Genomic DNA, 27,973 nt, shown 5'->3' on the forward strand with positions numbered 1-27,973 from the left:
GGATTTAATTGTTCAACAAAGATGATTAAACATGATAAATGGCCTATTTATTTATTTTCCAGATGTGACAAAATAAGTTTATCACATCTGAGGGAGAGTGCAGAGCTAGGAACTGAGTTAAGGCAACAATCTCGACACACTGGCTTCCTTAGGCTGGTTTCAGAATATTTGCAGCCTTGATTTCGAGAATTGACTACTTGCTCACTTTTCTGTGTGGGTCTTGAACGGGTTTATTTTATATTTGTGCCTTTCACGATGCCATAGAGGAGGGAAGAGCCCGGAAGTTGGTGCCTGTGTCTATCTGGCTCTGCTTCATGAGGCGACCCATTGCTGAGAATCTCTGCGGCTGCTTTGCGCTGCCTGGAGAGAGCGGAGATCCCGCTGGAATGGAGAGCAATCCGGCTGCTGCCCTCACTCGGGACTGTTTGATCCACATCTTCACTCGGCTGGGGGCCGAGGATTTGCGACGGGCTTCTCAGGTGAACCAGGTAAAGAACTGGACGCCGAGGGGGGCTGTCCCCACACTGAGTCAGGAGAGAGAGTTACGGGGAGTTCACTCACAGCAGTGCCGACAGTCCACACATACAGCCAGCAGTCAGCGATCATCGCCCACCAATACAGAGCAGGCTGGAGGGGACATGGATAGGATGTGACCTGAGAGTCTATATTGCTCTATCCTAACTCCCTGCACCACTAAACACTAAGAGTTCTCTCTATAAATACTGCAGCCTGATTTATTCGCTTTATGTTTTTCTTGATGTGCAGAATAACCTGGATAAGGCAGGGGTTCCCGAGTAAATGGCCCTTGTTAAGAAATAGATTTAAGTCAAGATCCAGTTACTTCGTCCACCAATCCTACCAAGGTATGGATGAGAGATTACTGCAATCCTGTTTTTTTTTCTGGAATCCATAGGAATCTTTCCCAATTTACTAGGCCATGGATGAGAGACTATTGCAAGAAAAGGGATTGTAAATATTAACGACAAAGAATACTTCAAAAGGGAATGAAAGGACTCCTGGTTCGAATGGGGATTGCATTGTGCCCAGTCCAAAAAGAGAACCCAGCAAAGATCTGGAGGAAGTGTAAGGACAGCTCATTGAAACGTTTTTGTCTCAAATCTCGAACCTTAATGAAGCCCCTGATACATGAATTGGGAAGATGCACCAACAAAAGATTGAGGATTTGCAGCCTGGTACAAAATTGTTGCAGGGCCTGCACTCCCACAGCCTGCTTCCTCTATTCCAACTGTGCTCGAACTCTCTGTTGCTAACCAATATCTCTGTGACTGTGATGGTGATGCATTAATGCTACTCGCCTTACTTGACCTTTCTGACCCCTTTGACAGTCAACCACATTACACTCCTCGACTCTCCACTATACAGCTGGGTTGGGCTATTCAATTTGGTTCCAATCTTATCCATCTGATCATAGCCCAGGCATCTCTGACAATCTGTTCCTGTCCTTTCGCCATCACCCAGAGAACTCCCCTGAGGATCCATCTTTGGGCCTCTCCCTGTGCTCATCCACATGCTGTCTCTTAGTAACATTCACAGACATGGGATCGGCATGTACGCTGATGTTAGGCACCTCTACCTGTCCCATCATCTCTCTTGAAACTCTTCATTCATTGCCTTTGTGTTTTTTTTTTAATTAATTCATGAGATGTGGGTTTCGCTGGCTGGGCCAGCATTTATTGCCCACCCTAGTTGCCATTGAGAAGGTGGTGGTGAGCTACCTTTTTGAACCACTGCAGTCCATGTCGTGTAGGTACACCCACAGTGCTGCTAGGAAGGGAGTTCCAGGATTTTGATCCAGCGAAAGTCAAGGAACGGTGATATATTTCCAAGTCAGGATGGTGAGTGACTTGGAGGGGAACTTCCTGGTGGTGGTGTTCCCATCCATCTGCTGCCCCTGTCCTTCTAGATGGTAGTGGTCGTGGGTTTGGAAGGTGCTGTCGAAGGAGCCTTGGTGAATTCCTGCAGTGCATCTTGGAGATAGTGCACACTGCTGCTACTGTGCTTCGGTGGTGGAGGGAGTGAATGTTTGTGGATGTGGTGCCAATCAAGCGGGCTGCTTTGTCCTGGACGGTGTCAAACTTCTTGAGTGTTGTGGGAGCTGCAGCTATCCAGGCAAGTGGGGAATATTCCATCACACTCCTGATTTGTGCCTTGTAGATGGTGGACAGGCTTTGGGGAGTCAGGAGGTGAGTTACTCATCGCAGGTTTCCTAGCCTCTGACCTGCTCTTGTAGCCACAGTAATTATTTGGCTAGTTCAGTTCAGTTTCTGGTTAATGGTAACCCCCAGGATATTGAGAGTGGGGGATTCAGTGGTGATAATGCAATTGAACATAAAGGGGCAATGGTTAGATTCTCCTTTATTGGAGATGGTCATTGCCTGGCACTGTGTGGTTCTCAGACTGCTTGGCCTGGACTTACATCCTTGAGGAGGGTAATGGGAGTTGGGAAAATTCTCAGCTGGGCATGCCCACTGGAATGGGATTTTCATTGTGTGGGGTGGCGGGGGGGAGGGTGAGTGTGGCTGGAGTCTGGCCAGCCGACCTCGGGGGAAAAAAATCAGAGGCAGGCACAGGGGCTACGAGTCGGGCTGAATAAAAGGGCCGCCTGTCTGTGCTGTGGGAATTTGTCCCAGTTAAAATAAGAACAGAAAGGCCCTCCAGTCCTCACACCTCCTCACCCCACTTACTCCCCATGCCCCATCCATGCCACCTCATGCCCTCACCCACACACTAGCACCCTCATGATCCTATGCCAAGTTGTGTCCACCACCCACCTGCTATGGCCTTATGCCCCCCACTCACTCCCTCTCGCCCCTCTAGCCCCCTTGCCAACCTATGATCCCAAATGCCCCCATGCCAAGATATGACCCTCCAGACATCCCCATGGGCCTTTATAGCCCCATGCCAAACAATGCCCCTCCCCCACCCATAATGGCCCTTTATAGACCCTATACTAACTGTGCAACTCTTGCCAACCTATGCCCATCACCCTTTGCCTTTACACCTGTCATGTCAACTCACCCAGTATCAACCATGGGCAGACCTCAGGACCCATACAGAGATGAGATAAAATGAAGTTCTAAATGTCTATTGCAAACATCCCTATATTGAAAAAATACTCTCATTCATAAAAATTATTTACTACATTTACATTCCTTCAACCACATAAAGCCTTATAACAACAAACATTTCATTCAAGTGCACAATCCCAAGCATTGGACAAGCATTGGAATTCATAGTCGGTCATATCAAAGAGTCTAAAACACCTGCAGCTGTCAATCAAACTGTGAATTGACAGGCACCCTACTGTGATAATAGGTGGTTATGAAATCAGTTATGCAGCACTAATCGAGTAATGGAAACCCTCAGGCTTATGTCAACAAAGTGAAATAGCAAGTAATCATTTTTTTAGCAGTCCAGAAGCTTTTTTCAAAGATTTAAAGGGTAGGACTTTTAAATATTTTGACAGCTCCCTTTTCAGGTGCTTTTGACAGGTCTCTTTGACTGAGCCTCTTAAAACTTTTGGTAGGTCCTCTTGACATTTTTGACAGCTCCCTTTAACAGGTGCTCTTGACAGGTGCTTCTGACTGTTTTGACTGTTGATTTTGACAGATCTGTTGAGAGTTCCAATGAGTTTGACAGTCGTGAATTTGTGCCCTTTTTATGCACATTTATGCCTAATTTTAACAATTCCAAAGGGCACCTGACCTCCCCTAAAGAGCACCATACTTCCACCAAGGGTGTCTCTGGACAATATGCAAAAGAGTCTCCAAATGAGTACCCCAGATATCCACAAAGTTCAGACCTGCTCTTACCAGGTATAATCCACACACTTTGGGTGGAATTTTATGCCAGCGAGATTTTACAGTCCCACTGAAGTCAATGGACTTTTGAACAGCTTGCCGCATTTTACAGCCCCATCCCCACCATGATGGGGCCATAAAATTCCACCCTTTGGGTTTCCCACTCCAGGGCTATCAAAATCCCACCTCAGTGGAGGCAGCTGATGATTTAAATGGCCAGCTGCCCCTGTAAAATACACATGTGCGAAACATGCCCCACCCCAATTCCCGAGTCCGCGAAAATAGAAAGTGCCTTGTTTGGGCGCGGGACTTGTGATTTTTGGGCAGTTCCATCATTGCAAAAAATCTGGGCCCCTGGCTGCTATCTGTGGCTGAACTGGATTGTCCCTAACTTCAGTATCTGACTTGAACCCAAGTCAACGTTCTGACCTTGTAGGTGTTCCATCATAAAGATCAACTACTTTCATCTCTACAACATCACCTATCTCTGCCCCTGCCTCAGCTGAAACCCTCATATATCCTTTTTCAACACCTGACTTGACAATTTGACAACTCTACTGGCTTAACTTAACCAAAATATTCTGCCTGCATTGCATCCTATCCCACACAGTGGCCGGGATTTTCCGGCCCTGTCGCGGGTGGGACCCGCCACGGGTGAGGCAGTGCCCCAGCCAGAAGTCCTTGACTTGCGGTGGGACTGGAAGATCGCGGCAGGGGGTGGGTGTGGAATATCCCGCCCTGAGTCTGGCTCATCCATCACCCCTCACTTGGCTGATCTGTACTGACTGCCTGTCTCCAAACACCCATAATTTAAATTCTTATTCTTGTGTTTAGGTCCATCTGTGACCTCGCCCCACCACACCTCTGATCTCCTCCAGTCCAAGCTCTCCTCTTCCGACTTTAACCTGTTGTGCATCTCCATTTCTCTTTGCCCCATCATTGGCGGCTGTGCTTTCACACTCTTATGCCCCATACTCCGGAAATCTCCAAAACCCTCTGCCTTGTCTCTGCCCCTTGTTCCTTTAATACGCTCCTTAAAACTTAACTTTGACTGGGTTTTGGTTGGTCCTCCTAATATCTCCTCCTTTAGCTCAATGCCTAGTTTAATATGCTCCTCTGTGACCTGCCTTGTGACCTTTTTGTGTCCAAGGCCCTACAGTAATACAAGTTGTTGCTGCTGAAAATGGTGAGGCCTTGCTCCAGGTCTGGAAATTAGGAGATAGGAGTCTGAGTAAGTCCAACCAGCAGCCATTACCATAGAATTATTCAGCAGCTTTGCAAGATTGATAAGATAAATCAGAGTTGTGCGGTTTACTATTCATCCACTCAAGTTGGGAACCCCTGTGACTGGAGGATTTTCAGGCATATTACTCCAGGTTGTGTGGGAATGAGCTGTAATTACACTGGTTTAAAATAACTTCATTGGCTACATTTGTCTGGAAGTTCCAAATTAATTTGTAGCACTCTTGGTAACAAACCACAAACTATGCACATTGTCAATGGCTTCATAGTTTAATAGATTTTTCCCATCAAATTCAAACCCAACAGAGAATAAATATTCATATCTTGTAATTACAGGCTTGGAATGACGCTGCAGAAACACCCTGGCTGTGGAGGTGAGACTAGTCCATTACTGTCACCCCTATCTATGTTCCGTTGTGCCCAATAAAATAAACTTGCATTTGCATAGCACCTTTCATGACCTCAGGATATCTCAAAGCAATTTACAGCCGGTGTACTTTTTAAGTGTAGTCACTGTTGTAATACAGAAAATATGGCCCAAAAAATAGCAGTGTATTGCTGAAAATAGACATTTTGTTAAAGTTTTTCATCTTGCACTCCTCAGGACAATCACAAGAATACTAATGTCAGGGGAAGCAACAACTTTATACTGTATGAGAAGAGAGTGCTGATTGGTTGACAGGTGGACTCTGATTGGTAGAGGTGGTGCCAGTGTGATGCTAGGTGTGTAGGCCATATGTTCCAAAGACTAGTGGATCGTATCAAACAGCATGTCCCTTCCAACGTTCGCAACGGACAAGATACAGACCGTACCCAACCAGCCTGTGCTTGCAAAACTCAAAAAACTGTATCCAACATTAGGTGTGATTCCGCGATTGGACAACATTTGCTAAATAATCCTCAATTTGCTAAAAATTACGCTGACAACCAATTTAAGATTGTCAGTCAGGCTTGCAGTGTGACACATTTGCAAGTATTGGGAGCTACATATATTAATACACAGGGCCTTGTTCTTTCCAGACAGAAAGAACACGTACACACATTTTTCCTGTTCCAGCTACACAAAATAGGTGATAGCCATGTGCTGACTCATTCCTCAGGGCAATGCCTTGACCAATCAGAGTCAAGCTGCCTGGTTGAAAATTTCAAACAATGCTTGGCAGTTAACTGTCAGTAACCATTAACTGGTGCATTCTCCATGGTAATGCCGCTACCAATCAGAGTCCACTTGCCAATCAATCAGCACACTCTTCTCATACAGTATAAAATTGTTGCTTCCCCTAACATTGGTATTCCTCCAATTGTCCTGATGAGTGCAAGACGAAAAGCTTGACAAAATGTCTTTTTTCAGCAATACTCAAATCTGTATTACCAAACGACTATAAATAGCATTGTAATATTATTTTAGTGCTGTTGTTTGGGGAATAAATATTGGCCAGGAGGATCCTTCCTGCGCTGCTTTGAGATGGTGCCATGGGATCTTTTACATCTACCTGAGAAGGCATATAAGGCCTCCTCCGAAAGGTGGTACTTCTGCACACTTCAGCTCCCTCCATTCCATCTCTGAGCACATTGTTTGAGACCTACCTCCTGTTCCCTCAACCACATTCTCACTAACCTCCTGACCACCCATCATCCTTTCATGCTGCCCATGTGAACCAACATTGTAAACGATTCCCCCTTTCCAAACCACTGTTATCAAATTCCCTCCTCTAAAATCCATGCTCGACCCCAATGTCCTTACAACCTATTGTTCCATTTCCAACCTCTCTTTTCTCTTCAAGGTCCATGATTGTGTTGGTGCCTTCCAAATCTGTGCATATCTCTCCAATCAGATTTTTGCCCCACCCATAACCATATTGACAAGTGACATTCTCTGTGATTGTGACCAGTATCCCTCCCTGACCACTCTGCAGTCTTTGTCATGGTTGACTACACCACCCTCCTCCCCTCTGTGACAAAAGCAAAATGCTGCAGATGCTGTAAAAACTCAGCAGGTCTGGCATCATCTCTGTTTCTCTCTCCACAGGTGCTTCTGGACCTGCTGAGTATTTCCAGCATTTTCTGTTTTTATTCCTTTCCTCTGTTGCTCAGCTCATTGATGCTGCCTTGGTTTCATTCTTAGCTATCTAAATCATAGTCTGATCATATTCAGCAATGCCTTCTGTTTGCACCTCACATCATCACCTTCAGAATCTGTCAAGGATCCATTTTGACCCCTCAATTCACTTGATATCTTTTTTTTCAGTGCTTCAGGACATTCTTGTAGGTTAAATGCTCTGTTTAGATGCAAGTTGCTGTATCTTAAATCTATGAGGTATTGTTTGAATTTTATTGCTTCTTTTTACACCAACTTCTTTCCACTGTGTTTCTCTCCTGTAGGTTTGATTCCCTGCTGAGATATGGTTATAAAGCACCCCTTGGTGACTGGGAACATCGTAAAGGCTTTCATAATTGAGGCCATCCTTACACACTTTCTATTGTGGTTACTGGGTAGTGATCAGAAGCAGGAACCCTGGTCAATTTTTCCTTTCCTTAATTGGATTGCAGCTTAGAACAAATAGAGGATCAAATCGTGAACATTTCTGTTCTGTACAGTTCTGCTCATGACTGGATAGCCTCAATGGTCTGTCTGAGAAACCTCTTTTTGGTTTTAATTTAGACTTAAGTGCAATATGGACATATTTTACAGAGTAAGGTGTAAATATTGCAGATTGCTTCTAATGTGGAACTGAATGAATTCATGTTTAATCAGAATATCATTTAGTGAGTGTAATAATACATATCAGAGGATTGGTACACCAATGCTGTGCATTGAACAGGTTAAATTGTCTCATCTTTTTAAAATCCATTTTTGGGGCGTGGACATGCCTAGCCTTGTTGCCCTGGGGAAAGTGGTGGTGGGCCTTCCTCTTGAACTGTTGCTGTAAAGATATTGCCACAATGCTGTTAGGTAGGGAGTTCCATGATTTTGACCCAGTAACGATGAAGGAACGGCATTATATGCCCAAGTCAGGATGGTGTGTGACTTGGAGGGGATAGTGTTCCCATGCACGCGTTGCCTTTGTCTAACAGGGAGTTAGCCATTGCAGTGTTGCAGAAGAAGCCTTGGTGAATTGCTGCAGCTTATCTTATAGACATTATTCACTAAAGCCATCATTCCCCAGTGATGGATGTTTAGGCTGGTGGATGAAGTGCTGATCAAGTAGACTGCTTTTTTTTCATTGTTGCAGTTGCACACGATCAGGCAAGTGGAGAGTATTCCAATACACACACGACTTGTGCCTTGTGGAAAGAGGAGTTCCTTTGGAGAATCATTCACCACAAAATACCCAGCCGCTACCTTGCTCCGGTAGCCATGGTGTATGTAGTTGGTCTAGTTAAATTTCTGGTCAGTAGTTACCCCCAGGATGTTAATAGTGGCTGTTTGTGGATGATTGTGCGCGCTATTATTAAACCAAAGCTGACATGGGTAAAACATGCCATTGCTGTTTCCAGCAATATGTAGGGGAAGACACATCTAGACAGTAACATTTAATAAACTATCACACTTTATGGAGCTGTAGTGAAAGGCACAAAATGGTACCAGTAATAAAACATCCCAAAAGCTTTACTTTTTCAATTAAAAAATCTTTACGGAAGACTTTGGATGATTCAGCTGTACTAAATGTTTGATGGACATACGTGCTATTTGGATTTACAGAAGATTATGTCTGGAGCGCTGGATCTTCTGCAATCTCGCCAATGCAGATAGTGAAATAAATTCCTGGAAAAAGTATTATTTACATCGTTCCAAAGCAGAGCACCACATGGCATCTGGGCGTAGCACTGCTGACTATACCTGCACAACTTTCAGGGGTCACAGTGGTAAGTGGAAAATTGTTTGATTTTTCTGCAGTAAGGACATTTCTTAAGTTATTGGTTCTTTCATCGTTTTTTCTCTTAAGCAAGAGTAGAATTTGCAGATGAACATGCAGTCAGCACAGGGAACAAACAAACAAAAAAAGGGGTGAATCCAGTTTATTCATTCTGAAGCTAAGCATTTCAAAGAAAGGATTGGTTGAAAGTGCACAATTAGGGCTATTTTTACAATGTCTAACTGTTGAGTGTGTGCAGCCATTTCTGTAACAAAACAATTCATAATCTGGAACAGAATGGCAAATGGTTTTGCATCTGACCACACAGGGCTGTTGCATGTAGACTTTGACGCCAGAAGGGAAAGAGTTAAATGGGCTTACCTATTCACATGATGCTGTGCAAACATATCTTCACATGAAGGTCTGTTCACCTCCTCCCCCTCCCCACTAATCCAGCGAGTTGGGGTGAAAGTCCAGCAATGGCCTTCAAGAATCCCCGACGATCGTCGCGGTATTTCTGGCCCTAAAGTTATTTCAGTGTGAGAGGAAGGTTCCCCAGCCTCCCGCCGGGCAGTTCTGCTAGCCTTTAGCTGGGTACATGCAAGAACAGCCTCAGGCCAGCTGTGGCTGGGAAAAAGAAATGGACGATAAGCTAAAACAAAAACAGAATTACCTGGAAAAACTCAGCAGGTCTGGCAGCATCGGTGGAGAAGAAAAGAGTTGACGTTTCGAGTCCACATGACCCTTCTGCCTGATTTACTAAAATAAGGAAATGCTTTTGTCTAAAGCTTTTTTAATTTCACTCCCACCTGTGCATGGCTGCACGCTACACTAGCATATGCTCCTCCTCAAGTTTTACTGCAGGGTTCTCTCCTAATGCCGATTGGCAGGATTCAACAGCGTCCAGTGTTTGAAGTGTGAAAGTGGGGGGAGGCAAACACAATAGTGCACTCCTGAGTTGCTTTCTGTCTCTGCCAGCCACCGGTCCTCTGTTCCATCATAACTAACAGTAATAGAATAATTCACATAGTCTATGTGTAACTGGTAGTGATATGTGTAATCCTAGCTGTCGTTAGCAGTAATTCTACAACCCACTGCTATTCACCCTGTAACTATACCCAAAATCAATCTGCAATGCACAAGGTGTAGTCAGGCTTCCCAGTCAATGCCACTTTTATCAGGCCCCATTTGCCTGCCTATCTCCCCAAACTTAGATTCGATGTGAAAGTGACAGCTAGAACTGGGAACCTCAGTCAAAGCTGATCTGTACTTAGACTTCAAATTTCAAAACTATCCAGCACACTCTAACCTGAACCAAACTGAGAGATCTCCCAAAGGAGCAGGAATCAGTGTTTCAAACAGGGTACATCCTAAACTCAGCTCAAAACCTTCAACAACATTTCTAAACCACCCCTGGGCTCAGAATCAATACAGGATATTTTTCATAGAGAGAAGACAGCACACTGGAAGAAAGCATTTGGTCCACATTGTCTGTGGCACTCTCTCTCTCTCGCTCTCTTTTCTCCTATTTTCCCCTCAGATCCTTTCATATTCATCCCTTTCAAATACTTATCCCATTCCCTGTAGAATAATGTTCTAGTCTTTGCTGCAATAGCCACTAATGGTGAAACATCTCATGGTCTAATAGCCCTCACCTCAAAACCCTTGCTTCTCCCTTTCCCCTTGTTCTTTCCAGTCAGAATCCCCAGTCTCTGTGCCCTCGTTCCCCATTCGTCCACCAGAGAAATAACCTTTTACTATATGCCTATGATAAAGTCCCTGGTTTCACTCACCTGATATTTGCTGTTCCTCTTGTAAAGTAAATATCATATTTTTCCAAATATTACTGTTAGTAACTGGTAATGTGGTGAAGCGGGATGGGGGGAACCACAGGTGCTCCTGCGATGGAAGATTTAAAGCTAGCTGGCTGGCCTCTGTGCTCCTGAAAATCCAGGAGTTAAAACTGTGAGGCAATAAGGAAGACTGTGGGAGCAATCAGCCACCATTTTAATACTCCGCCCACACCATTCCTGCCAGCAGGACCAGTCAAAATCAGGGCTGTAGTCTTTAAAGGAAAAGATAGAAATATAGAGTATTCCATGCAAAACAGAATTCAATCTGAATATTGCTTCTAACCAGCACTCTCTCCTGATGAACGGCAATAAACCAGAAAACTCATAATGGCACCTATGTTTGATTTTATCTTTAAAGGCAGTATCACTGGCCTGCAGTTCCTGAGTAATCCTGACCATCAATTTGATACTGGGATCTGTAAACCATTGGTTTGTACAGCATCTAGAGATTGTACACTGCAAGCGTGGAGCATTCAAGAGGTTGGCACAATCTGTTAATCACTCAATGTTATCTGGTTCAGTAAGAATTGCTGTTAACAATTGTCATTTTGATTAGTCAATGTGCATTGTAAAAGAACGTTATAAATTGCCAAATAGCAATAAGTGTGTACAAAATGATTATCCTCTTTTCATGAATGCCCTGGTCCCCCAACATTGGCTTCCTCCCAGAAGAGTTTGTCAATCTGAAGCAATGGAATTGTTAGGTTAATATATGTTATTCAAAGTGTCAGTTGCCATGATTAAATAAACGTGCAACTTAATCCTTAATAAGTGCAAAGAAATGACTCTGATCCTGTAAAACACTAATGGAGCCCACACACAGTATCCTATTTCAAAAAGATGTGTAGAATCAATGAAAAGCTTTCAGAGAAGACCACAAAGTTAATTGCAAATTTTAGTTCTACTGAGAAGAGATTGAAGAAGCTAGACATTATTCTCAGTAAAAAAAAAATAAAAGGGCAGATTTTGAGAAAGAACAAAACACAAGTCATGACTATGAACTAAACTTCAGATGAAGAATTTCCTTACACTGAGAATAGTTAACGTATGGAACAGGCTGCCAATTGATGTGGTAAATACTAATTCAACTGAAGCATTCAAAAAGGAGTTACATCTATTTCTGCTTGAGCAACTTGTAAAGAGAAAAGGAAAAAAGTCTAGGGAAAGAAATCAGCTGGTTAGGCTAAATAGTTTCCTCCATTGCTACATCCTTATGACTGTGGATTTTGATGAAACTAATTTACTTTGCAGAATTATTTCCACACATCCATTATAAGCCTATAATTTCTATGCATAAAGTTTCTTATTAAACTGTATGTGGGACCTTTGCCCAGAAGGCTTGTTCACTTTTCCGTCAGTAAATCACCCAACACATCAGTAATATCCCTTTGTTTCAAAGGGTAAACAACTGTGGTCAACTCCAGTGCAAGAAGAACCATTGGTGAAATTAATAACTGTTCCACAACAAGACCTTGCAATCACTGCAGACTCAAAAGGAAACATCAAAGTTTGGAATGGACAGACTGGAGATGAATTGACAGTATCTGCCAATGCGTTTACAGTTTGCAGTTTGGTGACCTACAACATGAACAACCAGCTATGCCTAACTGTACGTCAATTTATATATTTAATATTAGTGTCCTAGAATTTTTAAATGTGTGCATTACACTATAGATAAGAAAAGTTTAGATCAGATGCCAGACTTTCAATGTGTTTTTTTAAGAGTGAAATAATTTGTATTGTTCCGTAAAATATATTATTCTTCATGTTTGTTTATTTGTCCTTTTAGACTTGTGCTGTTCACAGTCATGCCACTTGCCCCAGGATTGGGTCAGGGACCCCTCCATGTCTATGGTCAATATTTTATGACTTGTTCAACAGATATAGTTGAATGCAGTAGAGCCGATATAGCCATGAAAATTGGTAGTAGCCGGGCTGAAAATTTCTGACTTTAAACATACATTGGAGAATGCATTCAGATTGGGAATCCAACATTTTAGAATTACTGTATTTCTTTGGTTATGAGTTTCAGGCCACAAAGCATTCTGCCTCTTGTTCATTGTTTGTCCTGGTGAGCTTGCCTAAAGCTGTGATCTATGTGACAATTATAATGAACAGAGTGCTTGACAGAAGATGAAAACATACAGAATTGATTCCTTTTGACTGAAATGAAAATGTATAGGAAAACGTTCCTATCATTCCCAGTAGAGAGAGTGTGATGCCATTTCACTTGAGATGATAACAAGGGATAAGATTAGTTTCAACTCACTTGCACAGACGGTGCTCAGATTTCCTAATCTTTGTGATTTTTCCCCCTCTTAAATCTATCTTATCTTGTAGTCCAGTGCCTACATTCTACTTACCTCTTTCATATTTTGTCCATTTATATTTTCCATTTCTAATTCTCCCTTTTCAGCACAGCTTTTTCCAGTTTCCCTACAAGGTTTTCCCAGGGTTTCTATTCTTATAATGTCAAATGTGATGCTGACAATAAGCTAGGACGTGAAAGTTGAAAACAATTCATAACGGTCCAAGTGAAATGTCAAGTGGCCATTTTTCATTATGCTTTATGTTGGTAATCAATATAACTGATCTCTCATGGCTTAGCTCTTGGGAAGTGATAACATAAACTCTGATATTCATACTGCAGGGAGGGTGTGAAAAGACAGTGAGATAAAAGACCAAGCGGGTAGAGGCTTAAAAGGGAGAAATCATACATCCAGGATAATCATAAACAGAGTGGGCAACATTTCACAATAATTAAGGGCTGAATTTTCTGGTTGGAGGGGTGTGAAGGCGGAGCAGGCGCGGACCCGATCGCCGCCATTTTACGCGGGTGGGCAAATTAAGGATCGCTCGGTGTAATGTGCGACTTCCTCCACCAGAGGGCTTCTGGTGAGCAGGCCGGGCTGGAGGGTAGGGCAGCGGGACAGGCCAAGCTGGAGGGTAGGGCAGTGGGACAGGCCAGGCTGGAGGGTAGGGCGGGGGCCCAGTGTGCCCCTCATTTTTCAGATGACTACCTTGCTGTCCTCCTTGAGGAGGTGTCAGAACGGCGGGAGGTGCTGGTTCCCAGGGTGGGAGGAGGAGGCCCCACCCCACATGACGAAACGTGCCTGGGACGAGGTGGCGGAGGTGGTGAGCTCCCGCAACGTGGTGCACCTGGATCCAGTGTCGCAAACGCTTCAACGACTTGTTGCGCTCTGGCAGGGTGAGTGCCATGTTGGCATTGGGCATTTAACCCAGCAGGTCGGCTTACCCCCTGGTGCCAGCCGCTCCCCCCCCCCATTCCAAGTCTGAGTGCAGTGACTGCATTGAATCATTGCCGGCATTTGTCCTTTGCTGGATGGGCCAGCAGATATTGCCCATGCTGAGGTCAGCCTGAGAGGATGATGAAATGTGTTTTGCCCCCACAGCATGTGTTACACTGAGTCCCACATGACTGGTTTGGGGGCAACCTGGAGGAGCTGCATCTAGGTGCAGTGCTTGAACTGCAGGACATGTCCAAGTCAGGGTGATGAGATGCTGGGAGGGGAGCTTCAAGGTGACATGGCAATGAACCATCTGCTGCCCCCTGCGCTCCACATGCTTGCGCCTCCTTGCTATGGAAGGATATACCATGTAGTAACCAATGTGATGTAGGCAGAATGTGTCCAAGGGAGGGGGTGGTGAACAGGCCTAGCACCTTTGTGTGAGTGTTCAGCAGCAGCGGGGTGAGGAGGCACCAGAGCCCTGATATGTCCCACTCTGGTTGGGGTGGGCCGTGCGTGAAGAGAGTCCATGTGCAATTTTCACTAAGCAATGCTCGTCTCTCATTTTCAGGAGAAGAATGCTCATAACGCGGCAGAACGTGTGAGGGTTGGTGGCGGCCAGGCGCAGAAATTCCATTCTTCGTTGCATCGAGCAGGAGGCCCTGGATCTGGAGAGGCGCCATGCACCCAGGTCCACTGGTGTCGGTGAGGCTGGGGTGCCACAGCCAGGTATTTATGCCCAATAGTGAGGTCAGCATTGTCCTCCCAACAGCCATAGCAGTGCTGGATGTTAATTGATTTAATTTTGCAACATAGCCTGGCCGTTGCTTATGGAAGGATGAGCACATAATGATCCTGGGGACAGGGATGCACTTTGTCATTTTCTCCACGTTAACTGATCCACTCTCCTTGTTCTTCCTTTCAGTATCAGCGGAGCAGGGCCGGGAGGAGGAGCAGCAGAGGCCCCCTCTCACACCTGAGGGGCCTGAAGTCTCACCAGCGTCACACCATCTCTGTGAAGCAGGCACCAGCGCAGATACTAGCACCTTGGTGGGAATTAGAACATCGGCTAGTGTCCCGGGGCACAGTGGTGAGGGCACTTCACAGTCACTGGAGGAGCTGGCAGAGACAGAGTGCCCATGGCGCCAGCAGTTGGAGGACTGCAGGGGACCAGGCACATGCTCAGTCGGTGCCTGATGATGTGCCTCTGGAGTTTCCGTGATGCAGCAAACGCAGGAAATGCGGCCGGGTGTGCGGGAGCATCTGTTGGAGATACACGAGAGTCTGCATGGCATGGTCTCTGTGGTGGAGGAGTCTACTCGGACTATCGCTGAAGCCACATGTCTGAGCGCCATGCGTACTCCATGGAGAGAGTGGCGATCTCGTGGAGAGGCTCCTGCAGGAGACCCATCAGGGCTTCCTGGGGATGCGCTCAGACCAGCAAGCCCTCACATTGACATTGACCTCAGCTAATCATTGCCAATGTTGGAGATGGTCTGAGCATCAAGTTTCCCAGCTCGGTGCCCATCCATTCACAGTGAGCAGAGAGGTCCAAAGCGACCTCACGTCAGCACAGCAGCTGCCTGTCATCTCTGTGGGCACCTCTCAGGGTGCTCCGGATGAGGGCAGCAGCTCCTCTGCCCCTCTCCCAGTGACCAGAGCATCCGATGAGGCTGCGATGACTGGGAAGATGCCAGCTGTGGAACTGGCAGCTCCCTCCCAGGTGGGGCCAGCACAGGCTCCACGGGCCAGAGGACGTCCGCCAAGGTCATCGAGGCCAACAGGACAGCAGAGTCAGCAGGCTGTCTCAGATGCCAGTACCAGTGAGGGGACAGCACCAAGACGTAGCACCCGGAAACGAAAGCATAAGGCACCTTAGGCACACCACGGGTTTTTCACTGGTGCTTTTGTGTTGGCCCGCAATGAGGTCCTTATAATTTGTTTTGATTTGTAACACTATTGTCTTTTTTTTTTGGAATAAGTTGCTTTGCTTGATACATTAAATTCAGATACGTCACCATGGCTGAGGGTGCCTCGTTTCTTCTGCATGTGTATGGTGTCCAAAACTGTAATAAGTGCTTTGTTGGATATTCAGCTTTATTAACAAGGCCCTTAGTTACTGTTGCTAACCTGGCAGATTTTGCACTTAGGTATCGAGTATGGAGCCTACAGCCCAGACTTGTCCTGGTGGTCCATCTGTGGTGTGTGAGCTGAAGGTTCTTTGGATTAAAGCATTCTGGGTGTCCCTGCCTCCCTGCAGTATGTCCGGGTCAGCGTCTACCCCTTCAGCATTCCCCTGTGCCTGCTCATCCTCGGACTCACTGCTGGACTCATCGTGTGCAGCCACAGCCACTGCATCGATGTCTTCATCGCCCACTGCGTCACCCCTTTCCAGCACAAGATTGTGGAGAGTGCAGCATGCAGCCACTATCATCAAGACATGATCTGGGGGGTACTAGAGTGCGCCCCCTGAGCGGCCCAGGCATCGGAAGTGCATCTTGAGAAGACCGATGGTTCTCTCCACCACAGCCCTTGTGGAGGTGTGGCTCCTATTGTACCGCTTCTGTTCTTGGATGGCGGAGAGGCGTCATGAGCCACCTTCTGAGGGGATAGCCCTTGTCACCCAGCAGCCATCCATCCAGCCGGGCTGGAGGACTGAAGAGCCCCGGCACCTGGGAGTGTCTGAGGATGTAGGCGTCGTGGGAGCTGCCTGGGTACCTTGCATAGACTTGTAGAATCAGTATCCTGTGATCACACACTATCTGCACCTTCATGGAGTGGAAGCCCTTCCTGTTGACGAAGGTACCGGGCTCACCTGCTGGCGCCTTGATGGCCACACATGTGCAGCCTATTGCACCCTGGACGCGGGGGCAGCCAGCAATGGCCACGAAGCCTCTGGCTTGCTGTGTCTGACTTGCCTGATCCCAACGGTGGTGGATGAAGGTCAATGCCCGTCTGAACAGGGTCTGTAATCTGCTTGACACAAGTGTAGACAGCTGATTGGGAGACAGCCAGAGGCATAGAAATTGAGGGCAGCTGTTTACTTCAGAGCCACTGGTATGGGGTGTCCACCCACACAGTTAGGGGAGATCCCATCCCGATCATCTGACAGATATAGTTGACTGTCTCCCTCGAGAGACGGAGCCTCCTTTGGCACTGCACCTCAGACATATTGAGGTAGCTGCTTCGCTGCCTGTAAACCCTGGCAGCAGGATAGTGGTGTCTTCTGCGGCCCCATCCGCCTTGGACTACCTCTTGGCCCTGCACCCCTTGTGCCTGCAACCGTCCTCCCAAAGGTGGCTCCCTGGAGGCTGAATGTGCACTCCTGGTCTCCTCCCCCTTCTAGCCCTCCCTTCCTCCTCAGAGGAGCTGTCTCCAGTGGACAGATCAGCTCCCATTCCCAGGCTAAGGGAAGGCTTCCTGAAACCTGCAGGCCCAGAAAAGATTACTCACTGCAGAGTGCTGACCTGAAGATTATGAGTCCAGGAAAAGCAGCTGGTATGTGTTTTGAAGCATTGCAGATCACACAGGTAAGTTTCAGAAACTTTCAAAAATAAATACTTGACAGTGCACACTCGCAACCCCAGTGACCCCTCTTACCCCGCCTGTGGATGAGGTTAATACAAATGTCTCCTACCCGTCTGCCCGTTGCGCCTGTGCGCCAACCTGAAGATTGCACGGGCGTCAAAAAATTGGCATCAATCGGTGAGTCTAAGGCCTTAAGTGCCCGTTAATAAATGGCAGGTGGGCGTCGGACATCATCGCGTGCCCGCCCAGCGAAATATCGCGATGGCGCACGGTGATGTCGGGATGCTCACCCGACGTCACCGCGCGTCATATTATGTGCGGACGTGCGGGGCCCTGCACACCAACGGGAAAATTCTGCCCTAAGAGTAAGGGGATTAAGAGATCTAGAAGTGGAACACTAGAACACGAGAGATAGGAGTATTGGACCATATAGCCTGTCGATTCTGCTCTGCCATTCAATACAATCATGGCTGATCTTGGGCTTCAATGCCACTTTCCCACCTGCTTCCCATATCCCTTGATTCCCTGAGACACCAAAAATTTGTCTATCCCAGACTTAGAGCATCCCTATGGGATAGAAATTCCAAAGATTCATAGTTCTTTGAGTGAAGAAATTTCTCATCTCAATCTTAAATGATCGGTCCCTTATCCTGAAACAGTGCCCCCTTTTTGCTAGATTGCCCAGCCAGGGAAACAACCTCTGTGTCTACCCTTAGTGTCAAGCCCCTTCAGAATCTTGTATGTATCAATGAGATCAAACTCCAGAGGGTATAGACCCAATTTACTCAGCCTTTCATCATAGCACAATCCTCTCATCCCAAGGACCAGTCTAGTGAACCTTCGATGTACTACATTCAATGCAAGTATATCCTTCCTTAAATATAGAGACCGAAACTACACACGCTAGTTCAGATGTGATCTCACCAAAGCCCTGTACATTTGTAGCAAGGCTTCCTTATTCTTGTATTCCAATCCCTTTAAAATAAAGACAAACTCACCATTTGCTTTCCTAATTGCTTCCTGTACTTGCATGCAAGCTTTCTGAGTTCCTTCTATCAGCACACCAAAGTCTCTCTGAACATAAACATTTACAAGTTTCAGGCTTTCAAAAAACATTCCGCTTTTCTATTCTTATGACCAAAGTGAATAACCTCACACTTTCCCACATTATACTCCATCTACCACCTTGTTGCCCACTCATTTAACAGAAGAGAAGGCTGCAAAGGGAGAGAACTGTGCAGGCAAAACTTTAATATATGGTAAGATATAATTAGAAAGTATTGCTCTTGTTTTTGTTATATTATAAACCATATTTGCAGAAAGATATATTGTGGGTGAAGAAACATCGGGCAGAATTTTCTGCCTGTCGGGCGGGTGGGCCCGACCCAATCTCCGGTGGGCGGGGAACCGATCCCCGCCAGAGAAACAGGCGCCGCTGCCATTTTAAGTGAGTGGGCCAATTAAGGCCCGCCCAGCGTGATGTCTGGCAGGAAGCGCTATGCACTTCCTGTGCAGGCTGGGGGGGGATTCCCCAAATGTGAGAGTGCGCTCTTCACGCATGCACACGAAAGAGCGCACATCTCCCTGAAGCTAAGTGCTGCCTCAGGGAGATCGCTTACACTTGTACAAACATTAAAAATAGAGAGAAAAAAAAATCCTTAACATGTCACACGAGATAGGATATGTTAATAAATTTCACTAAAACTTTATTAAAGTTTTTAAAATCCCTACATGAAACCTCATCCCACCGGTGGATGAGGTTTCATGTTTTTTCTATTCCCCGCCGGGGCTCCTGGCCTGCCTGCCAACCTCAACGTTGGACGGGCAGGTCCTTTAATTGTTTTAATGATCCTGTTAATGGCCTCAATTGGCCATTGACAGGTCGGCAGGCCCACAGCTGATTTCGCTGCGCCCCCGCCTTCCTGAAAATTTAAATGGGGCGGGGTGACGTCGGGAGCTCCCCCCGATGTCATTTTGCACGTCGGTGAGAGGGCCCCACCCCCTGCTCGCCGACAGCAAAATTCAGCCCATCATGTTTGCTTGCAGCTTTTTCTGTTGAGAAAATCACGATTAATTGAGCCAATCAGGAAACCAGGACATCTGTTTTGCACTACGGGCACATTTCAAAGTCTAATTCATGCTAAGACTTTTGATTTAAAAGCCAGAGATCTATTACTTATGTCATAGCTAGAGATTGGATTAAGACTGTTGAAAAACTGCTTCACATAAAACTGTTTAGGATATAAGAGAATAATAATGGTCAAAATACTTAATTATTTGTCTGTTCCATATTAATGTAATTTTGCTTTGAGTCCATATACTTTGTGCTTTGATTCTTGCACTTTTAGAAATTCTGTCATTAAAATTAATTCCAGCTCAAACAATAATCAAGACAAGGATTTTATAGCTGTCCTGGTGTTCCATCTTACTTGAGTTTTATTGTTAAACAAAATCCTTGTTTCAGCACTCTGGTATTGATCTTTCAGAATGTATGTTCTGGTGGATTTCCTTATACATCATCTGTTTTTATAGCAGATTATTGTGATCTCCATGTTTTTGAATTATATTTACGTTATTTGTATTATAATTTCTATGTAATGAACAAGAAAGTTTATCTTAATCAGTTTGTTTCTTAGTTTGTGATTCTGCATAATTATTGCAGTTTCAAATTTGTATTTTGCCAAATTAAAAATTTAATAGATTAATTTAAAATTTGGTTTAAAAAAATCATAACATCTGTTGGTGATAAACAATATTGTTCACCATTTGTTTTTCATTATAGGTTGGCAGTGGACGAGGTGAACTAATCACACTAACCATCCCTAATCTCAGCCAGATCTCTCACTTATCAGTAATTGATGCTTATAAAGTAGATTTTTTGCTGGTATCAACAGATCAGCAGTGGATCATTGCTGGCACAAACGAAAGTTCTGATATCCCTGCTAAGGTAAACAGTCGCTCCCTATGCCCTTGTAACTTGTCTTTTACAAATATAAAATGCTGTAATATCAAATATCTCACTGCTCTCTAGATCTAACAGCAATCTGAAGTGTTGTTGAAATTAACCCTATTCTTTAATCATTGCATTGTATTACTGCTCACATTAACGTAAATCAGTATTAATACATGACACATAATGTACAAACCTCTAGATAAAAGGGGGGAAAAATGTGCTCAACATCACCTTCATCTTGATGGCCACCTTTGTGTGGCTGCATCAAATCGTGCGTAGATCCTCGGTACACAAATACCAAGTGTCACTATGTGCTGAGGTTCTACCTGTTCCTGCTGTTGCGAAGGATGGGTCTGGCCACACTGCTGAGGAACACTTATTGGACCGTGCCGTACCACCTGTCCCTCATGGAAAAATTTATTCAGAGAAATACCTTTGACCACAAGTCTATCAGGCAGTGGGCTGCACATAACATCCTAGAGGCCCTGCGGGAAAAGGAGAGGGTGGATCCTGTCAGATGGTTCCCTGAGCAAACTGTCAAAGTCATTGGCAGAATGCCTCATCGCCAGAACCTTCAAACAAGCACCAAGGCATAGCTTGTCTGGTAGTGAAAAAGGCCCTGCCCGTCAGATCCTTCCTACACGCCCGGAGCCTCACCTCATCCGCATGTTGCCCTCGAAGTATCTATGGTGGGGAAGAGGCCGTTGTCCACCTCCCTGTGGAATGTGCCTTTGCAAAGAAGGTCTGGAGAGAGATGCAGCGGTTTTTGTTGAGGTTCATCCCGAGCAGTTCTGTGACACAGGACTCTGTGCTCTACACACTGTTCCCAGGGACATACGCCGAGACAAACATCAACTGCAGCTGGAGAATCATCAACTCGGTGAAAGGCACTCCTTAGTCTGTCCAAAACATGTTGGTCTTCCAGTGCAAAGAGTTGTCCGTGACTAAGTGTTGCAGACTGGCACATTCCAAAGTCCAGGACTACATGCTGAGAGATAAACAAAAGCTTGGGGCAGCTGCTGCAGAGTTGCAATGGGGAAAGGTCGCTCTCTAAGACCTTTCAGCCAGTGCACTGAGGAGCTGGGAATTGTATAGACCCCCTCGGGCTGTATGACTGACATTGAATATATGCAGTGATTATATGTATCACAATTACCTTGAAGCACCTCAGGGTGCAACATCTATGTAGACAACTTAAATACCGTTGCATTTTCTGCAACGACCATTTTGAAATGTTGGTAATGTTCCTTTATTGAAGCACCTCAGGTGTCAGGGTGCTACATGATTTATATAGAACACTTGAATATTATTGCACTGTGATAGCCATTTTGAAATGTTTTCTAATATTCTTTCAGATATTATGAAGTATATTTTTGCAAAAAAAAATCACTGCAAAGATGGCAAAGTGAAGAATCAGGTTGACACTAAAACTAAAAGATGTGCATTCACCTCTAGGAAGTAGTTTGACACTGCTTTGGCTTCATATTGGCTGTAGTATAACTGCAGGTTTAAAGGATTACATGGTAATCCACTGGATTTGTTGGGAATACTTTAAATATAATCTTTGGCACTATGTATGAGGGGAGTGGGGAGTGCTGGTTAGCAACTGAAGCTCTAACATATCTGCATATGTACATAGAGGATTTGTATCACAAAACAGTGTGTGAAGTGCAGTCAACAATGCAACTTAGTACTTCCATTTGCATATCACAATCTTTGAATCCCTAACAGATGTATAGATGTAAATTTTACAATTTCGTGCATCTGATTCAAAGGGAGTGCAGATCAGAAATCCACTTGAAGAGGTCCAGTATCAATCTGTGGTTTATAAATTTTTCCATCCAATTAACATTACCATTGGACCATAACATTTACCCTATAGTCATGAAGAATTCAAAGACATTTCTCAAAATGGCAATGTGCAATTTCAATAGCTAACTTTTACCAATACTTTAATTTTAAGGAAATTAATTTTATTTAAGAAGCAGGATGGTACTTTGCCTATGTTGTTTCCACAAAGGGAAAGTTGTACCTAAGTCAGTAGATCATAGGTTCATGATCTCGCTCCAGGACTAAATCAGATAATCTAAATTTCAGTATGTTGCTGAAGGAGGTGCCATGTTTTGGGTAAGATGTTAAATTTCCAGGTCAGGTAGGTGCAAAAAATCCTTTGTCCAACATTCTTCTCAACTAACATCACCGAAAGATTGTCCAGTCATGCATCCCATTCCATGTGTGCAAGACCCTGTTTTGTATAAAATGGCTGTTGTGGTTTGCTTCTAAAACAATAGTTCATTGTCTTCCCATCTGTTACCCAAATCAAAACTGGAACAAGATGTAATTATTTTTATGCTTCAGTGTCAGTTTCAGAAATTTACAAAGAGTTTTATGCAGGATATTACAGATTTTGAAACAGAAAATAACTTTTAGGGTTAATTTTCTTTCGTATAGTCACAGATTTATTTCACTGATGCATTGAAATATCCATCAAAAAACACCATACATCTTTAAATACAATAGTTACAAAGATTGAGATATTTCCTCTCCCATGTCCAGTGACAGGCAAAAGGGTGACCTTTTGTTTATTCTTTCACAGGCTGTGGGCATCACTGGTTAGGCCAGCATTTATTGTCCATCCCCAATTGCCCTTGAGGAGGTAGTGGGGAGCCACCTTCTTGAAGCGCTGCAGTCCATGTGGTGTAGGTGCATCCACAGTTCTTTTAGGACCAGCAGGTTAAATTTTAAAGGATCCCATAGTTCTTTCTAAGTTTTCTTAATTGAGGTCTATGTCCTTTTGGGTAAGTGTTAGAGAGATTATAAAACCAAACTTAATCAAGTTATTTTGAAGGAAACTAGGTGAGTAAGACAGATACTATGAATTGTGATTTTTCCATGCCTTGCTAGACAAATGGAGTAAAAGACAAATGTATTAAACGCACTTAGTCTCGTATAGGAACTAAACCACTAATACAAGATGTATTTCTTCTAGGTGTTGAGGACAGAACCTTTAATGAATTCTGTTGGTGATGACAAATTGACAACAGATTCCTTACCACTAAATGGTTGTTTCTCAGCATGTTGGTTACCAAAAAAGCCATCCAGAGCAGTTACTTTAACTCATAGTGATGTCACATCTTCTGAAATAAGTATTGTTACTCTTGATATTACTCTTCAGAAAACAAGACACAAACTGGAAATACAAGGTATAAAGTCTTTTACTTGGTGTTGCAAAACAATACAATATGATGTTGGAATCCCGTAAATCTATTCTGCAAAGGTTTTGAGTTTATTTATAGCTACCGCAGGCTTTGCTTTTGGAACGCTGAGTCTTTTTTTATTAATGTCCTGCAAGCTTCGGCTTCTTGGTTTAAGCCAGTGTAGTGTTTACAGCTTATATGTCTGTATTTATGTTAGTTCAAATTAACTATACGGAGAGTAAATTAAGTCTTTCCAATAATTTAGTTGATTAGTGCATTACAACATACCCAGATGGTCTCATACTCCATCTGTCATTTATACTGGACTAAGTATCCTGCCCTTGATGGCTATCAAGTGTGTATACTCGGGACATTGAGAGAGTTCACAATTGGGCTCACTGCGGCTGTATATTCCCCACCATCAAATAACCTGCCAGAACTCAGTCTAAGCTCACATATGAAGATTGTCCACAATGTAGGGGTGGAGGGTGGCAGGGCACTTGATGCAAGCCTAGGTGTTTAATCTGATCAGTTAGATCTAATAGCTGCATGTGTTCATCTAAGAATAATCCACATCTTCAAAAAGATGCAGAAAGTGGTACAACTATCATACGTGAAATTGCTAAGTAGATCTAGGAATGGGGCTGATATGAAGTGTTAATGTTTCTTCCATCAATGGTCACTTTGAAAACTTTGAACAGTAATGCAAACTTAATAATTTGATATTCTGTTTTATTTATAAAAGCTAAACAAGTTGGAAATTTCACCTGCAAAGTAGCTGGTTGGAGTAATGATATACTTCTTGAAGGCCATGGAATTAATACCATAATTCTAGCACAAGGCACAGAACTGAAACTGTTTTCCATTGATGGAGTGAACCTTGCTAGCTTTCGTGACCATAAGGAAACTATCAGTGGAATTTCAGTGGTATGAATTTCTTTAATTTGTTTGATAAAAATTAACATGGCTGCCTAATTATTAAACTGTTTTCTTTTTTTTATATAAAGGATCCCTTCCGTGTGGTCACTGCATCAATGGATTTGTCACTTAGAGTATATACCTGGAAAAGGCAACCAAACAAATGTCTCAGTCTTGAAAGTAGTTACCATTTACTGGGGGGATCTCACCTGAGGTCCAGGTAGGATCTGTTTCCTTATATTTACATGAATCATTTTGGTAGTTAGAGAAATTACAACTTCTGTTCATATAACATCTGTAACAAAGCACAATGTCCCAAATCACTGCACAAGTGAATGAAATGAGAACCAGGAAGTAGTTGGTGGAAGTGACCTAATGTGTGGTTCAAGAGAGAGATCTTAAGGAGATTTTTGATGATTAACTCCCTCTGCCTTGCTCCAGAACATGAAGTAAAGGTAAACAACGATATGGAGATAGATGTAGATAGTCTTGGTGATTAAAAAAGGTTGGGTTTATGGGCAACATAGTCTGGGTCATGAAGATTCTATGATTGTAAAAAGCTGAGTTCAGCTTGAGCAAGTAGTCTGGGAGGAAGATGGAATCAAGGATAAGTGTGTGGAGCATAACAGGGTTTTGTTAGTCTTTCCAATTTTAAAGCTCATGAATTCAGGTTCATCGATGGCCAGATGGAGTAGTAACAATAGTTGGGTTAAGGGTGATTGTGGAAGTTAACCCTATACTTACAAATTTGCTGATAAAGGGAAGAATGGGAAGGGCAAGAATGGAATTCGATGCATCACAGAGGTGATCCTACAAGACAGGAGAACCCACTGCACCTGTACTGTCTGTATAGGGACATAGCGTAGAAGCCCGAGAGAGCAATAAAATAGAGGTAGACCTGTCCATCTAAAACCAAAAGCTGAGACAGTGATAAATAACAATCTGGAGGGAATCTAATTTTAAGACTGTCTTTTTCAAAAACAATTAGTATATAGCTTAAAGTTTTAATTATTTTCTTTTCACAGGGGATTTATAAGTGTATTGTGCGACCACGTAAGCATTGTGGGTGCTGTTCTATCAAAGGATGGAAAAGATGTTCTAAAAGCATACTACTTCAATCTGTGAGAAATTCACTCTGTACAGCATGAATACAATGTTAATAAATTTATATTAATAATTTTGCAAAGTAACTGAAAAATGTTGAATCAGACTGTTAGCTTATACCGTGTACAACAGGAGGTGCATTTTATCAGCACCAGATTTTATGCTGATTCTTGACTAGCTGTGTATTTTATATTGACCCTGGCAAGTAATTCGTTTCTGTGGCTGTCACATTAAATACACATTCCCATATAAGCTGGTTCTATATAACCTTTTATCCACTGTGATCACATTTTATTGGTAAGGGAACTTATAGAATTGTGAAATGCTATTAAGTAGGGTGGGCCAGAAAAATTACTACTCACTGCCAATTCTGTGGTAATACAAAAGTAACTCAGCCTACTCTTAATTATGCTATGGATAATGAATTTAAGAACAAACAGCCTTTTACAGGGTTTTTCGGGGAAAAAAACATAAGCTCGTGTTGAAATTTTCTGAAATGTTGGCCCAGATTTTGCTGCTGGAGCAACAGCAAGTTTAATGTGCACCTCATTATCAATATGCAAAATGTACAGCAACTATTGGTGAGAAAGAGAGATCCTGTGAATTGGGAATTGCCACACATTACTGAACAATTTTCGCCTCTCCGTGATCAACCTCTCAAATATGGAAATCTACACTCAACTGCCAATTAAACTTTCTGGAGCATGTTGATTAATAATGTAAGTCCCTATCTAATGATGAGATTCATGTTTCTGCAATGCCACTCAACTTTTCTTGCCCATAAAGGGAACAATTCAAATTATGGAGTATCATTCCTGCAGGAAGTAAATGGTAACTTTTTTAAAAGTTCTTACCGTTCCTTTATCTTTCTTTAATCCAATCTGACTCGCTCTCTTCATTTCTCTTTTTGAACCTGATTTGGTTCTGATGCACACGATTTCCTTATCACTCATTCCTGTTTCTTTCTCAATCTTTAAATCCCATTGGTTAAGTAAGGGGATAAACTGTCAGTCCCGTCGTTCACTAAGATCCTAGATGGCCTGTTGCCCTCACCATGCTGTTATCAACTAGTACAGGGCAAAATATTTGAGAGCTGAAGGATGAAGGAGCAGGACAACTACGGATGTGAGCTTAGAGTTGATCTTTTTACCTCAAAGTCTGGGCCTTTGCCCTTATAAATGATCTGCAAAATCAGGAACATTTCACCCTGCAACTCCCCCAAACCACCTATCCCAGGGTTGTTCAACATTAGGTTGGCGGGCCAGAGTCCAGCCTGCCAACTGCCACACTGGATTTTTTTTTTATTCATTCATGGGATGTGGGCGTCGCTGGCCAGGCTGGCATTTTTATTGCCCATCTTTGCCTTTGAGAAGGTGGTGGTGAGCTGCCTTCTTGCACCGCTGCAGTCCATGTGGTGTAGATACACCTACAGTGCTGTTAGGGAGGGAGTTCCAGGATTTTGACCCAGCGACAATGAAGGAATGGCAATATATTTCCAAGTCAGGATGGTGAGTGGCTTGGAGGGGAACTTCCAGGAGGTGGTGTTCCCATGCATCTGCCGCCCTTATCCTTCTAGATGGCAGTGGTCGTGGGTTTGGAAGGTGATGTCTAAGAAGCCTTGGTGAGTTGCTGCAGTGCACCTTGTAGATGGTACACACTGCTGCTACTGTGCGTTGGAGGGAATAAATGTTTCTCGTAGATGGGATGCGAATCAAGCAGGCTGCTTTGTCCTGGATGGTGTCAAGCTTCTTCAGTGTTGTTGGAGCTGCACTCATCCAGGCAAGTAGAGAGTATTCCATCACACTCCTGACCTGTGCTTTGTAGATGGTGGACAGGCTGTGGGGAATCAGGTGGTGAGTTACTCACTGCAGGATTCCTAGCCTCTGACCTGCTCTTGTAGCCACAGTATTTATATGGCTAGTCCAGTTCAGTTTCTGGTCAATGGTAACCCCCAGGATGTTGATAGCTGGGGATTCAGCTATGGTAATGCTGTGAAATTTCAAGGGGCAATGGTTAGATTCTCTCTTGTTGGAGAGTGTCATTTCCTGGCACTTGTGTGGCTCAAATGTTACTTGCCACTTGTCAGCCCAAGCCTGGATATTGTCCAGGTCTTGTTGCATTTGGACATGGATTGCATTAGTATGAGTCGTAGCTAATGGTGTTGAACATTGTGTAATCATCAGCGAACATCCCCACTTCTGACCTTATGATGCAAGGGAGGTCATTGATGAAGCAGCTGAAGATGGTTGGGA

General features: G+C 44.0%; 1 protein-coding gene across 1 annotated transcript; it reads left to right on the plus strand.

The window, feature by feature from the left end:
* Positions 1 to 253: 253 nt before the first annotated feature.
* On the plus strand, positions 254 to 26,567 carry fbxw12 (F-box and WD repeat domain containing 12). Its single transcript, XM_078543476.1, has 10 exons — positions 254 to 488; positions 5,400 to 5,437; positions 8,767 to 8,930; positions 11,132 to 11,253; positions 12,173 to 12,382; positions 20,332 to 20,496; positions 23,492 to 23,705; positions 24,445 to 24,626; positions 24,707 to 24,837; positions 25,643 to 26,567. Exons 1-10 carry the CDS (start codon positions 315 to 317, stop codon positions 25,740 to 25,742), a joined length of 1,500 nt encoding a protein of 499 aa, XP_078399602.1. The 5' UTR covers positions 254 to 314; the 3' UTR covers positions 25,743 to 26,567.
* Positions 26,568 to 27,973: the final 1,406 nt, after the last annotated feature.

This window comes from Cetorhinus maximus, chromosome 6 (assembly GCF_964194155.1).
Source record: "Cetorhinus maximus chromosome 6, sCetMax3.hap1.1, whole genome shotgun sequence".
Taxonomy (NCBI): Eukaryota; Metazoa; Chordata; class Chondrichthyes; order Lamniformes; family Cetorhinidae; genus Cetorhinus; species Cetorhinus maximus.

Excerpts from the sequence above, each read along its gene's own strand:
- fbxw12 (XM_078543476.1), top strand. The coding sequence starts at position 315 with ATGAGGCGACCCATTGCTGAGAATCTCTGCGGCTGCTTTGCGCTGCCT. Across the intron at positions 20,497-23,491 it reads GTTCTGATATCCCTGCTAAG|GTGTTGAGGACAGAACCTTT; the intron begins GTAAACAGTCGC and ends TATTTCTTCTAG. Across the intron at positions 23,706-24,444 it reads ACACAAACTGGAAATACAAG|CTAAACAAGTTGGAAATTTC; the intron begins GTATAAAGTCTT and ends TATTTATAAAAG.